The sequence below is a fragment of the Hemicordylus capensis genome, chromosome 5 (assembly GCF_027244095.1).
Source record: "Hemicordylus capensis ecotype Gifberg chromosome 5, rHemCap1.1.pri, whole genome shotgun sequence".
Classification (NCBI taxonomy): domain Eukaryota; kingdom Metazoa; phylum Chordata; class Lepidosauria; order Squamata; family Cordylidae; genus Hemicordylus; species Hemicordylus capensis.
Window position 1 is genome coordinate 63081357 of NC_069661.1, and position 15163 is coordinate 63096519.

Consider the following 15163-nt stretch of genomic DNA (forward strand, 5'->3'; position numbering starts at 1 on the left):
TTAAGGGGCCTCCTAGGTCATACCTAGGGTTGCCAACCCTCCAGGATTGGACTGGAGTCTCCAGGTAACTATTAAAAGCAATCCTAAAGATTTTAAGGAGTTGATGTTGTGAAAAATAATGAGGATGGGAATTTTCAGTAATAGTTTCAATCAGAGTTGGCAATCCTGATTGTAGGGCTCAGGAGGTATCTGCACAAATGACCTTCCTAGTGCATGCCTGCTTCTCTTAACATCTTCTCTTTAAAAGTAAATTGGCTCTGAGGAAGATCTAGAACCCAGTCTAGCAAGGGTGCCCCTTGCATGCCTCTCCCAGATTGATGAACACATTCCACAGATGCTAAGGCCTAGGTGTCAGAATCTTCTCCTGATGTGCAAAGGACTTGCCATTGTTGCATACAGCCTACTCCAGGACAGATTTCATCCCCATGCTAGACCTGGATGGGGTCAGATGCTAATGCTAGCTGTTTGGTAAGCCAATCCCCGGCTCTACTTAGATGTACAAAACGCTGCATCTTTCTGAGTGAGTTTGTGTCCTAAATCTATGTTTAAAATATTTTAACCTATTCCTTTCATTTTGCAATTTAGGATATTAACATGAAAAAAATGAAAAAGGAAAGGAAAGAAAGTACATTGATCCCCACTCCCAATAAATAAATAAAAACAAAAGAAATCACCTGGGAAGCCGCCTTCCATGCTTCTTACTCTCTTGCGAACGTCTTTCAAGTTTGATATTTGAAAGCAACATCTAGGAAGAAAGGGACTGATTAGTGAATTGTCAAGGGGGGAAATGTATGATTATATTCCAGCCTTTGGCTGGAGAGTTTCAAGGGGCACAATGGGTTACCATTTGAACAGGGGAGCTTAAAATCCATAAAAGATAAGAACAGCCCTGCTGGATCAGGCCCAAGACCCATCCAGTCCAGCATCCCATTTCACACAGTGGCCCACCAGATGCCTCTGAGAAGCCTACAGCCCCTGTGCATGAACAGAGCAACAGCTTGTGCTCATTTGGATCTTGCCCAATAATACATGCCAAGATTGCTTGATAGTTTCTGATCAAAAGTCAGCCTAATATTCACAACATTTCCTATGGATTCAAATTCCTTTTGTTGCATGGCAACCAAAAAATGCTTTGCACTTTTCCAGGACAGTTGTGGGTGATGTAATATCTAATCTCAAAAATATCTTTAGTAATGTACCCTGTCCATGGGGTTGGAAACTTTTGTCCACTTTTTGTGGACTTTTTGTCCACAGTTTTCCACTTTAAAAAAAAAAAATCTCTACAGAGCCAATACTCTTAAAGATGCTGGTCTGTGACTGTAATAGAAATTACTTACTTACTTAAAGATGTGCAATACAAATGTACAAAATACAATACAGATGTACAAAACACAAATGTTTGAATAAAAGAATCATCCTATTCTAAGAAAATAGCTACTGAAAGGTCAATTAGCAATATTTATTCAGGCTTCCTTCTAACAACTGCTAGAGTGGGATATAATCCCAGCATGCTGCACTATATATAATAAATCTCTTTACCCATTTAGAGCTTGCTTTTGTAAATGAAGTCATGTGCTGTACTTATGTAAATAAACTCCCTTGAATAGCCCTTTATAGCTGAATGAGTAGGTCCTATTTTCACAAATTCAGCCAGAGAGATAACAGCCTCAGAGAGATAAGGTGTTAAATGCTCAGTAGCAAAGTTCAGTAAATGAACTGACTTTGTTTCTACATAAGATATGATGTTATCTCTTAAACTGAGTGTGTTTAAATAATTACTTAAGGGCTCAAAAGTTAACTATACATTCTAAATTAGGTGCCTCTTAATTAAACATCAGAGCATTTGCAATTGGCTTCCCCAATCGTGATTGTAATTTAAGAACTACAGGCCATCATGTAGTCCTGAGTTATGAAGCAGGCATGTATTCAGACAAAGAAGTAGATGTGCATTTGCTGCATTCCAGAGTAGAACAGCATGGGTGCTTGTATGGGGAAGCAATTTACACTAATCTTCCCTTTCATCTGAAATGCTCTGTGACTCCTGAAAATATGTCCCTGAGGGTCATGCAGCCCTGAGGAATATATTTTATGAATCACAGAGTGCTTCAAAGGGGAGAATGGCAAAAACCCACCTCCGCATGAGCTCCCATGCTATTGTGGTAACCAGCTGGACTTGTCCCCTTAACTAAGCAGGGTCCACCCTGGTTGCATACGAAAGGGAGACTAGAAGTGTGAACACTGTAAGTTATTCCCCTCAGGGGATGGAGCTGCTCTGGGAAGAGCATCTAGGTTCCAAGTTCCTTTCCTGGCATCTCCAAGATAGGGCTAAGAGAGAGTCCTGCCTGCAACCTTACAGAAGCTGCTGCCAGTCTGTGTAGACAATACTAAGTTAGATGGACCAATGGTCTGACTCAGTATAAGGCAGCTTCCTATGTTCCTATGTTTTCTGGCATGCAGCAAATGCACAGTGTGCTTCCTTTGCTGCATACATGCTTGAGAGGCCAAAATGTCAGCCACAAAACCATCTTCCAGTTAAATGATGAATGTCAACTAGTGTTAGTATTAGTGGAACTGAACTGATATTCAACACATAATGGGATATGAAGAAACTGTCTGAGAAAATTCTCCAATATTTCTTCTTGGAGGAACTGTGAAATTGTCTTTTGAATTTCACTTTAGGGAAATTTCCGTTGCAGCCTGATATTCTAACATTTAGAATGTTAGACTGGGTGTGATCTCTCAGGCTGTGGAATTGGAGAATGAGCATGTATTTGTATGATTTGCTATATTTGTGTCTAACAAATAGGTAAACTATAGAGCAGGGCCTTCTAATAACCTTAAAGAATGGATGAGTCATATGAGTGAGCCGAGTGAGCGGGGGGGCCTTAATTTGGATGGCCTAATTCACTGTTTTGATTGGTTTTAATGTTGTTTTAGAATATTGTTTTAAAAATTTGTAAATTGTTGTGTTTTAAATTTTCTGTTTTTGCTTTTAACTAATGTTTTAATGTTTTATCTTGTTGTAAACCACCCAGAGACATAAGTTTTGGGCGGTATAAAAATATGTAAAATCAATATGTAAAATAATAAATAAATAATAATTCATGAGAGTGCAGTGTGACAGAGGACCAAAGCTTACAGAGCCTCTGTTCCTCCCTAGTATCCTGGCCTTCTCATGAGAGGACTAATTCCTGGCCAGCATGCCAACCCAGGGGCATGAGTATGATTGGGTATTCCTGGACTACTCTGCCGGGGTCTGACATTGCAAGTGCATCCTTGGTCACAGTGGACCAGACCCCAGGATATTATTATTATTATTATTATTATTATTATTATTATTATTATAACATATTTTTATACTGCCCAAAACTTACGTCTCTGGGCAGTTTACAACAAGATAAAAACAACATTAAAACAATTAAAAACAAAAACAAGAAATTTAAAACACAACAATTTAAAAAATTTTAAACAATATTCTAAAAGAACATTAAAAACAATCAAAACAGTATCAGTTAAAAGCCTGGGTAAACAGATGCATCTTTAAAGACTTTTTTAAAATTGTCAGAGGTGGGGAGGCTCTCATTTCACTAGGGAGCACATTCCAAAGCCTCAGGACAGCAACGGAGAAGGCACCAGACGAGCCGGTGGCAAATCCAGACAGACCTCTCCTGATGATCTCAATGGGCGGTGGGGTTCATAATGAAGACGACGTTCTCTTAAATACCCAGGGCCCAAGCTGCTTAGGGCTTTGTAGATTATAACTAACACCTCCTAGGAAGTCATCATGATGCCTTCCCAGAGAAAATGGACAGGGAGCATGTGCAGCAGCCTCTAAAATGGAGTTCAGACGCAAACCAAACCCAGTTCAGACTTGAACCAAACTGGGAAAACTGGTTTTGTGCACATACCTAACAGTTAAAAAAATTAACCTCAAGTTCATCTACCTGCAGTTTGCTGTTACGTGTGAATGCGACCACTATAAGCACATTACTGGCCCATGTATGCTTTTTCCTCCACCCTAAATACAATTCATAATGGAGCCTCATCCTGATAAGGGGAGCCTCATCCTTTGCCCCTTTCATAGTCCCAAAAGTTCAGTGATCCATCCACCCACCCCCAACAACTTAGAAGGAATTACTATGGAAGAACTCATATTCCCTCTGTTAGAGCAATTTCCAGGAAGAGCTGACTCCTTTTATTTGAATTTCTGTCTTGAGGATTAAAATAATGAGGTTACTAAGGTGGTGGCAAAATTCTTTTATCTCGCTATTAGACTGAGATCTTGTTTAAGGTCTAATTCATAGGAGCTATTGTTTTGTCCTGAATATTATGCATTATATTACTGTTGGCATATTGTGTTTTTAATCTTGTTTTAATCTTTGTATGTTCTGTATATGGCTTGTGGCTGTAATAAATTGATTGACTGATTGAACCTTAGAAGGAAGACCCTGTTGGTGCCAATGGGAGTCCCTTCGTCCCCGCTCAGATCAAATAACAGATGTGACAGAGATGAAGAATTAAAACCACCTTCCTTCACACTGCAGACCTGACCTGGATTGGCTCCCCACGGCTACTTTTTGTGGGGGAACAAACTTACAAGGGCCAGTCACATGCTTGTCATAATGTACAGTTTGGCCTTTAGTTTCAGCCAAATAATTTCAGTTGTCAGAAGCCTTGTAAGGAGGAGGAGGCTTTAACATCTGCTTCCCAGTGACAGTGGATGCCCAGTGGTGAGAGCCTGTGTGGTTGCTGTCTGCTGTTGTCAGTTTGCCAGCCTGTGTGCCCCCTATTGTGTGGGGCTGTGGCTGCCCTGCAGGTGAGTCTGTGAGGGATCGGGGCCAGAGGGGGTGAATCAGCAGTTCCTGAGGGTCAGCTGCTCAGATTAGCCATCTTTCTGGGCTTATAAAGGGGCTGCTGCCCTGTGGCGGCAGGCCTGGCACCGGCAGGGTTGCCACTGAAGGGGGGACACCAAAGGGGGTCGCTCCTTTGGGAGAGCCATTTTGGTGGGCAATGATGGCGAGGGTCTGGTGATATTTTTTGGCTTCTGGTGTTTTCGGATCCTGGATGTTTCAGATGTGTCTTGGTTTGTCTGGGGATGGGGGGACAATGGGTGTGTCCACTGACTGTGGGGTGGCTCTTCTAGTGGTGGTGGGGAATAGAAGAAGTAAAGTTGGCAGGTCAGCACGTAGTTACAGTGGAAGAAAAGTCAGAAATCTATTCTCTGTTTCCCCTTCTGGTTGCCCTGCCAGCTCTTTGACCTTGAGGAGCAGTGCCAACTGCCCACAGACTCTCACCTTGCTCCTCTGTAATGCCAGATCTGTCCACAATAAGTCAGAAACCATCCATGATCTGATTCTGGATGAAGGGGCAGACCTGGTATGTATTACAGAGACTTGGTTGGGGGAGGCTGGTGGCCCAGTCTGGTCCCAGCTTCTCCCTGCAGGTTATTCTGTTGAAGAGCAAGTGTGGGGACATGGGCAGGGAGGTAGAGTGGCGTGGTCTATAAGAATAACCTCTCTCTGACCAGGATCCTTGTGTAAGTGTCTGACCATATTGAATGTGTGTACCTAAGTTTGGGGACCAGGGATAGACTGGGACTTATGTTGGTGTACCGATCGCCCCGCTGCCCAATGGAGTCCCTAACTGACTTGACGGACTGGAAAACTGGAACAGCTAGCTCACCAGGGCAGTAGACATGATCACACCTAAGCGTCCTCTCCGACCCGCTTCAAAATTGGCCCCTTAGTATACAGAAGAACTATGGAGGCTGAAGCGGAGAGGTTGACTCGAATCCGACAGATTACAACATGGAGCACATTTGAAGGTCTATGCTCTGGCAATACGGGCGGCAAAGAAGCGATTCTTTTTGGCCCGTGTTGTGTCCGCAAGTTCACATCCAGCAGAGTTGTCCAGGGTTGTGAGAAGGCTAATGAGTGCCCCTCCTCCCTTGAATCAGAATTTGGAACCATCTATTACCCGTTGTGACATGTTTAATGATTTTTGTGTGGATAAAATCTCTCGTATTCAGGCTGACTTGGATTTAGACCCCACAATTATTGCAGTGTCTTAATCAGAGGTGTCCAGTGACTCCTCTTATGTGGTTCAGCTGGATCAGCTTCAGTTTGTGACTCCTGAGGACGTGGACAAGCTGCTTGGAGCAATGTGGCCTACCACCTGTTCTCCTTACCCTTGCCTGACATGGCTAGCCTAATACTATCTGGCAGAGAGGTTGTTGTGGAAGGCCTTGTTGAGATCATAAATGCTTCTCTGAGGGAGGGCAGGATGCCACCTTGCCTTAAGGAGGCAATTATTAGACCACTTCTGAAGAAGCCTTCCCTGGATTCCTCAGAGTTGAGCAACAATAGGCCTGTCTCCAACTTTCCATGGCTGCGCAAGATAATTGAGAGGGTTGTGGCCTCCCAATTCCAGGCAGTCTTGGATGAAACGGATTATCTACACCCTTTTCAGACCGGCTTTCAGGTGGGCTATGGGGTGGAGTCTGCCTTGGTCAGCCTGGTGGATGATCTCCATTTGGGAATTGACAGAGGAAGTGTGACTCTGTTGTTCCTTTTGTGACCTCTTGGTGGCTTTCAATACTATTGACCATAGTATCCTTCTGGAGCGTCTGAGGGGGTTGGGGGTGGGAGGCACTGCTTTGCCATGGTTCCACTCTGACCTCTCGGGCAGATTCCAGATGGTATCTCTCGGGGACTATTGTTCTTCAAAAACTGAACTTCGGTATTGTGTCCCTCAGGGCTCTGTATTGTCTCTGATGTTGTTTAAAATTTACATGAAACCGCTGGGAGATATCATCAGGAGATTTGGTGCAGGGTGTTATCACTATGCTCTCCATGTCAACATCATCGGGAGAAGGCATAACCTCCCTAAATGCCTGCCTGAAGGCAGTCATGGGCTGGATGAGAGGTAAGAAACTGAGACTGAATCCAGATAAGACAGAGGTACTTATTGTTTAGGGTCGGAACTCCAGAGATGATTTTGATCTGCCTGTTCTGGATTGGGTCACACTTCCTCAGAAGGAACAGGTATGCAGTCTGGGGGTGCTTCTGGACACAAAACTCTCTCCTGGTGTCCCAGGTTGAGGCAGTGGCCAGAAGTGCCTTTTATCAGCATCGGCTGATACGCCCGCTGCATCCGTTTCTTGAGATAAATGACCTCAGAACAGTAGTACATCTGCTGGTCACCTCCAGACTTGACTACTGCAATGTGCTCTATGTGGGGCTGCCTTTGTATGTAGTCTGGAAATTGCAGTTAGTCCAGAATGCAGCAGCCAGGTTGATCTCTGGGTCATCTCGGAGAGACCATACCATTCCTATCTTAAAATATCTACATTGGCTGCCGATAAGTTTCCAGGCAAAGTACAAGGTTTTGGTTATAACCTATAAAGCCATAAACAGCTTGGGCCCTGGGTATTTAAGAGAACGTCTTCTTTGCTATGAACCACACCGCCCATTGAGAACATCCGGAGAAGTTCGTCTGCAGATGCCACCAGCTCGTCTGGTGACTACTCAGGGTCGGGCTTTCTCCATTGCTGCCCAAAGGCTTTGGAACACACTTCCTGCTGAAATAAGAGCCTCCCCATCTCTTACAACTTTTAAAGGGGCAGTCAGGATGCCTTTGTTCACCCAGGCTTTTAATTAGATATTGTTTTAATTGTGTTTTATTGTGTTTTAATAGTTTTAACTATTTAAATTTTAACTATTGAAATGTGTCAATCTTCGTATTGGATGTTTTTATTGTTTTGTAAACTGTCCAGAGAACTTGTGTTTTGGGCAGCATTAAGATATGTTAAATAAAATAAATAAAAATCAGAAAATGTGCACAAGAAGTGCTTGTCTCCTATCATTTGACAGATAGACTATATATAGATTCTCAGGGCCAGCTTGACCATGCAGCAATTTGGTGGAGTGCATAGGGTGATGAATGATGAGGGGAGGCAGAAAAAATTGAGGCATCCTCCACCTGCTCACCCACTTACCAGATTGCTGCTATTACTGCTAGTGGTGCTGCTGTGAAAGGGGAAGAGAGGAGATGCTCAAGCCTAGCACTCTTCCAATTCTTCTTTTAATCTCTCCCCTCCTCCTTTGGAAAATCAGTGGGGAGACAGGAGGAGGAGGAGTGGTTATTTGCCTTCCTGCTGACTGGTCAGCAGATCTCTGCTACCATACCTCCTGGTTAGGGAGGTTAGAACAGGGGACAAGATAAATGGTATTTGTCACCCTGCTTCAGAAGCCATCTTGGGCCATGCCTGAATATTTTGCTATTATTTAGCATTGCATTAGTGTATGATGTACATAGAATAATGAACAAACAACAAGTCTTGCATTAATCTATCAGGTAGAATTTTGTTAGATACAAATTGATTTTGAAACCTGTTCTTTTAAAGTAAAAATACTAACTGAAATAGTTTATTCCCTTCTGAAATTTGGCTGGATTATCAAACCTAAATATTTGTACTTAAATGGCAGCTATAAATTTGTTTTAGCCTTTACCACACTGCCAGATTATTTCTCTATTTTGAACATATGAATCTGCCTTCTAGTGAATCAGAATATAGCACCATCTAGCCCAGTATTATGCTGACTAGTAGTAGCTCTCCAGGGTCTCAAAAAGAAATGTTTCTCATTACCTGAGCTTTTTAAACACACAATATCAGAGACTGAACCTGGATCTTCTATTACTTGTCTTTGAGCTATGGTCCCTCCCTAGGAGTAGCTTCCCAAGCTTTTTATGTATATTCCCATATCTTTGGAATTATACAACAAAAACTAAAAGAATCTTCTAGGTTCAGACTTAGGAATTCTGCTTTGTGAACTATCTTTTTTTTTTTTTTTTTTAACAACAAACTTCCCTAAGACTTTGGACAATTTGGGAATGGGAAAATACCACTTTTACATACCCCCTTTGACCTTTGCCGTCTTGTTATTCTTATTAGTCTTTCTTGATGTTCCTCATTGCTGAGCATTGTGTAGGGAACAGTGTTCTCTGATAATATTACACCTCTCCAATCCTGGTATGCTTTTCCTATTGGAAAGATCAATGCAGTTGACTAAAATGTCATAATAATATATCTCAATTCCCTTCAGCTTACTACAAAGACATTTGTGTGTTAAATAACTTTTTCACTCCATGAAAATTTATTAAGCATCATTACACTTCTATTTTAAGAATATTTTCAATCTCTCTGTTGCCTTTCATTCAGATATGCAGATCCCAGAAGAAAGAAACTTGCTAATTAATAATTAGCTGCCTCTAATTTTCATTGAATTAAAACACCAATAAGTAGGGGTGTGAAAAACTGGATCAGTAAAAATTGGAAATGGGCTAATTTTACCCAGATTGGAGGGCTTCAGTGAGAGTCTGAACCACTCTTCCCTCTAAAGCATGCATATGTGCGAGTGCTCACAAGTTTTTTGAAGGCCCCATTTTGAATGCCTGTGCGCACACACTGCCTTGATACTGCCGCCCAGAACAAAACTCATTTCACATACAGTCGAAAAAAATTAGAGGGACCACTGGTCTGAACCCACACTTGCCCAGCTCAGTTTCGATCGGGCTTTTCTTATGCCGTTTGGGGGGAAATCAAAGTTTTCTGGAGCTCCAAATGGCGGTAAGAGTCTGCTCTTAAAAATAACTTTTCAAAAGCAATCGCAGCTGGTGGGGAAACCCCAGCTTCTGACATCTATATTCCTGCCTGCCCACCCATGCGTATCTCCTTTTAAAAAAAGGTTTTGTAACATTTTAGCCCATTGTTTTAGTCACAAGTGGCTGATTTCTGGGTTTCTCCTGCAGTTCCCTTATATTACATAACTTCCCATTAGATTCTCTGATGTAACATCACTTCCCCTGCAATTCTCTGCTGTTGAAAAGTTTTCTTCTGGGTCCACAGTGAGTATCCTGGTTACTTTAAAATTGTTTTAAGATTGGTCCAATCCCAACCCCTATCCCAACATTCAGAAGGGTCCAAAGGACCCTGAACTGACATTTTCAGGATCAAATTAGATCGGGTCAGACCCAATCCCAACATTTGCATTTGTGTACAGCCCTACTGAAAAGCACAGGTATTGGGAGAGATCATAGATTCAGATTATTTGTTACCCTAAAAGTATCTGAACATGGCATCAGCAAATGGTTTGTTTACAGTAGAGCAGGGGTTCCCAACCGGTGGCATTACAGATGTTGCTGAACTACAACTCCCATAATCCCCAACCACAATAAATTGTAGCTGGGCATGATGGGAGTAGTAGTTCAGCAATATCTAGAATTCCACAGGTTGGGAACCCTTGCAGTAGAGGACTAGACTCTGAAATAAGTTGAAACAGAAGTTCTTTTCAGATGTTCATTGAATATCTGGGGAGTTTTGGAATTGTACCTGTTGTCCCTGCTCCCAACATCCATATATGAGTTCTTCTAAGCTTCCTTGACATTACTCCAGTAGTGCCCTTAATTGGCAGCTGATGGACACATGCTTGTCGTGATGTAGTCAACTGTTGACTCTGAAACATTCATGCCCATCTTCCTCTACTAATGACATTTCCAATAAGCACAGCCAGATAAACAGTGGTACAACTGAAATTTTTGACTTCTGCTCTTTAAAAATAACTGAAACAATCTGTGTTCCAAAATGTCTGAGCACATGAATTCTGAGAACATCCCATTCACTTTGAACCCCCTTCAAGAATGTAAAATTTTTAGTGGGGCGTGGGGTGAGGTTACAGGTTTCTTGGTGGGATTGTTGGGTTAAATTGTGCTTCTGGATGTCAGCGAAGAAATAAAAGTGTTTTCCCTGTAAAAATATGATAAATCAATTGCTTGCCATTTGGAAGCTTCATTGCACTAATTTTTGGCTTGTTCAGTTCCCTTCCAAGTTGAAAGCTTGAATGGTCAGTCATCCTTGAGAGTCAGGCAAAGCAATTTAAAAAATGGGGAAAGCCAACTGATTCCAGCAGTACTCTATTCCTCAGTGACCATTTAATTCAAAATTTGTGTTATCTTTCCATAAACTCTCACAATAGTCTAATGCCTTTTTAATTGGATATTTAGCTTTAATCTTTAGGCACTTACAAACAATTAGGTGCTGGAAGACAGAATTAGCAGCTACCAGTTTATCTGTATAATTAAAAAATGAGGAGGGAGGATCTTAGTTCAAATTTGAACAGCTATGAAATGTTGATTTGGATAGTTTAGACCTACTATATTGGTTCAAAAAATGCAAGAATGTAATTGAATATGTCAAAACACTTCATTTTGCAAATCTTGCATAGAGAGCTGAGCTGCACTTGTACGCATCATTCTTATGTATTAACATAAAGGGAAATAACTCCATGTTTCCTCCATTTTAATAATAATAATAATTTCCTCCAATAATAATAATAATAATAATAATAATAATAATTTTAACACTGCATAAGTATAATGGCTGACATGGACACTAACTGGTGCTGCTACACTGCAGACTAATGCAGCCCCACTGTTCATGTGTGCGCATGGGGGCGGGATATTGCTGACTTCTCCTTCTCCTGGAAGCACTCTGTGTGACTCAGACGTGGGTCCCTGAGGACCATACAACCCTCTCTGTCCAAGCTCAGCTCTGTCTGAGGAAACTTAATAATTAAAAATCAAGTGTCTTAAGGAATGCTAGTTTATTGATGAAAGAAAAATTCCTATGCATTTTAACAGACGATCTTACTCAGTTTCCATTTTGTTCTCTTTGTTGAGCTGATTTTGTATCATTTGCCAAAACAAGGGCAGATGCCAACCTATTAACATAGTTTGCCTTCAATAGCAAGACCTTCCTAAAATGGTAAACATTCTGAGAGACTTCTGGGCCCAGTAGTGCTTGATGAAAGAAACAGCATTTATAACATGACGCTAATGGGTATTTTTATATCTCAAAATTAGCCCAACATGATAACTCTTTCTGATAATTTATAACACATTAATTTTGCTTTAAACAATAGGCCTCATGGATATATGGACAGGTCATGCTAAGAGAATCAGAAGCAATCAGCATCACCTGATTATCCAGTTGACCTCTATTGATCAAGGAAAAACTATTGGTATTGTAACAAAATAACCTCTGAAAACTCTCTTGCTGAAGAACAGATAGGCTGATAATACATTGGTCCTATAAAAGGTGTCATTTTACTTTCCTAAGCTTCTCTATCTTCAAAGGCAATGTTCTGCAGAACACCAGTTGCTAAGGAGCAACAGTGAGTAAAGGTTGCTGCCTTCATGCTCTGCTTGTAGGCTTTCCAGAGACATCTGACTGGCCAATATGTAAAGAAGGAAGCTGGACCAAATAGATCTTTGTCTGATCCAACCAAGCTCCTCTTATGGTCATCTATCTCAGCAGACAAACTGAGAGACTAGTTAATTTTTCATATGCTCTATATGGAAAATTAACTATTCCTTCAACCCATTGACATGAATCAGGTTGGGGAATATTGATCATGAATGATTGTCTGTTTTGGAATATTAATTTATTCAGTTTAATTTTAAAGCATTTGATTCATTTAGAATGGATTCCTTACTTTTGTCCCCAAGATGACATATCCTTAAATGCACTAGCCAGCCTTACATTTTTAGCTAGTGGTGCTGTATCAAAGGTAAATCTTGTTTGTTTACTCTCTCCAAAATGTACCAGACAGACAGAACAGAGAAAAATAAAGCTTCTGAAAGATCACTCACAAAGGTTTGCTTTTCAGGGTTGATATTACAAGCAATTAGCGTGACATTTAATAAATGACATTTCTAAGAACTGCTAGAGCTGACTTAACAGGCAAACAAAACAACCATGTTTTGTTTTTTAAAGGCAATTGCATTGTAGCACATTTTATGCAAAATGTCTGTGCCAAATCATGTTTAAAACATCTATGTGCATGAAATATTTGGAATAAACAGCCTTTGTAGCCATATGAATTGCTGTGCTCTCTATTTAGTGAAAATGTTGAAACCCTAACTTGCCATAAACCAGGAAATGTATGTCCATATCCAAATTAATTTGTATGTATATACTGTAAATAAATTGGCTTATTGAGTCATAATAAATGGATCATTTTAAAAGTAATGCTTTTTTTCAAAACGTAAGTAATAAAAAGAGTGATATGCAATATTATTTATCATGACTTTCTCACATATATACAATGTTTACTTAGACTGTAGGAAGTTCTGTTAGTATGATGGACTACTTTGCTTCGGAACCAGAAGAGTGAAGAAGTTTGTTATATCAATCAGTTAATGTGCATTTACTGAGGTCCTTCACTTGTATATTGTGACTCACATGTTCCAATCTGATGGTTTCCATTTCTCATATTTTACATCAGGAATGGCCAAGTACTATATTGTCAGATCTCAAGCTATTTTCCTCTGGGAGCCATAAGTGACAGTGTATTTTGCAATATGACTGCTCAGACTTACTAATAAAGTTGACACTATCTGCCAATAAGGGCTTCCCATTTATAGCTGCATTTGTGTGCTCAGGCATAGCATTGCATATACATTGACACAATTAACATATGAAGCTACCTTAAAATAAGTCAGACCATTGGTCCATCTAAGTCAATACTGACTGGCAGAAGCTCTCCGGGGTCTCAGGCTGTGTACTCTGTAACAGATTCTCAGATGGTGCTGACTGCAACTCCCATAATCACCAGACAAAGTCCATTGCAGCTGGGAATGCTTGGAGTTGCAGTCAACAGCCTCTGGGAATCCCCATTATAGGGAATACTGGTCTCAGATAAGGAGTCCCCCCGCCCAGCTTTAGCTGGATATACCAGGGATTGAACCGGGGGCCTTCTGAATGCAAAGCATGTGCTCTGCCACATAGGCAGAGCACTGTAACATATTCCTGTTATATAAAACATCAAAATAATAATGTAACATTAAAATATAGGTTAGAATGGATAAAGTCATTACTTTATCCTTACTGGACTTTCCGCCCAGCCTTATTTGTATATGCCAGGGATTGAACCTGGGACAACATGGGGCACCAAGAATGGTGAAGGAGCACCTTGAGCTTCTACTATGAACCAAGGACCTCTGCATGAGTATTTGTTATATACTGGCCTGGCTTTTAGAATGTTGTGGTAGAACTGCTTGAGTGACAGCAGCACTGTTGTGTGTGTGGTAGGGATATGCACGGGACCAGCGGGGGTGGCTCCTTCCCGCCTTGCTTCCCCCACCAGCACTACACTTTAAAAGGGTCTGGCGGGGCGGCAACGTACCTCCCTTCTGCACCATTGCCTCGACGGACTGGAAGTGACCAGAAGTATCTGATGCACATGCGCATGTCAGGCACATGTGCATGAGTGTTGAGTACTTCCGATCCAACAAGGCAACAGGGTGTCAGGGAGGTATGCTTTTTAAGTGCAGTGCCAGTGGGGAAAACCTGGCAGGAGGGGTAAGAGCACCCTCCCCACCCTTAAAGGTATCCCCCTGCCTTCGAACCGGCCGAACCTCCAGTAGTTCGAACCTGTTCGGAGGCCTGTAAAAGCGGGGGAGGGGAGGGGAGAGAGAGAGAAGTGTTTTTACAATAATCTAAATTTTGGATTTGATTGTCTCTGTCTCTTCTGGTTTACCACAAGACCAGGAGAGTAAGCATGACTTGTCCCCTTAGTTAAGCAGGGTCTGTTGTGGATGCATATGAAAGGGAGACTACATGTGTGAGCACTGTAAGATATTCCCCTTATGGTTTGGAGTCGCTCTGGGAAGGGCATCTAGCTTCCAAGCTCCCTCCTTGGCATCTCCAAGATAGGGCTAAGAGAGGTTTCTGCCAGCAACCTTGGAGGAGCTGCTGCCAGTCTATGTAGACAATACTGAGCTAGATGGACCAAAGGTCTGACTCAGTATATGGCAGCTTCCTATGTTCTTCTCTAGAACACTTCAGTAGGATAACATCGTGCTGCATATGACACACTTAATCATACAAGATCCTGTTTTGCAAGATTATTTCCCTTCAAATAAGGATGAACATCATTGAATCAAGCCTCTTTGCAGTTCATCTGGGTTCGTTAACATTGGTAGCTACTTGTATACTGCTCCTCCATCATGCTATTTAACTCTGCCTCTGGCTGACTGTATGAACTGAGGCAATCATACTCAGTGCCTGAACAGCAAAGTACTGTTATCATTCACCTTTCATTCT

General features: G+C 41.5%; 1 protein-coding gene across 1 annotated transcript in view; it reads right to left on the minus strand.

Moving 5' to 3' along the window:
- The window catches only part of IQCM (IQ motif containing M), a 255448-nt gene that overhangs the window by 124563 nt on the left and 115722 nt on the right, over positions 1 to 15163 (minus strand). Inside the window, exons 7-8 of the mRNA XM_053256944.1 lie at positions 8918 to 9042; positions 675 to 745 (exon numbers count right to left, since the gene is read on the minus strand). Coding sequence (XP_053112919.1) covers positions 675 to 745; positions 8918 to 9042 — 196 coding nt within the window. The remainder of the gene's footprint in view (positions 1 to 674; positions 746 to 8917; positions 9043 to 15163) is intronic.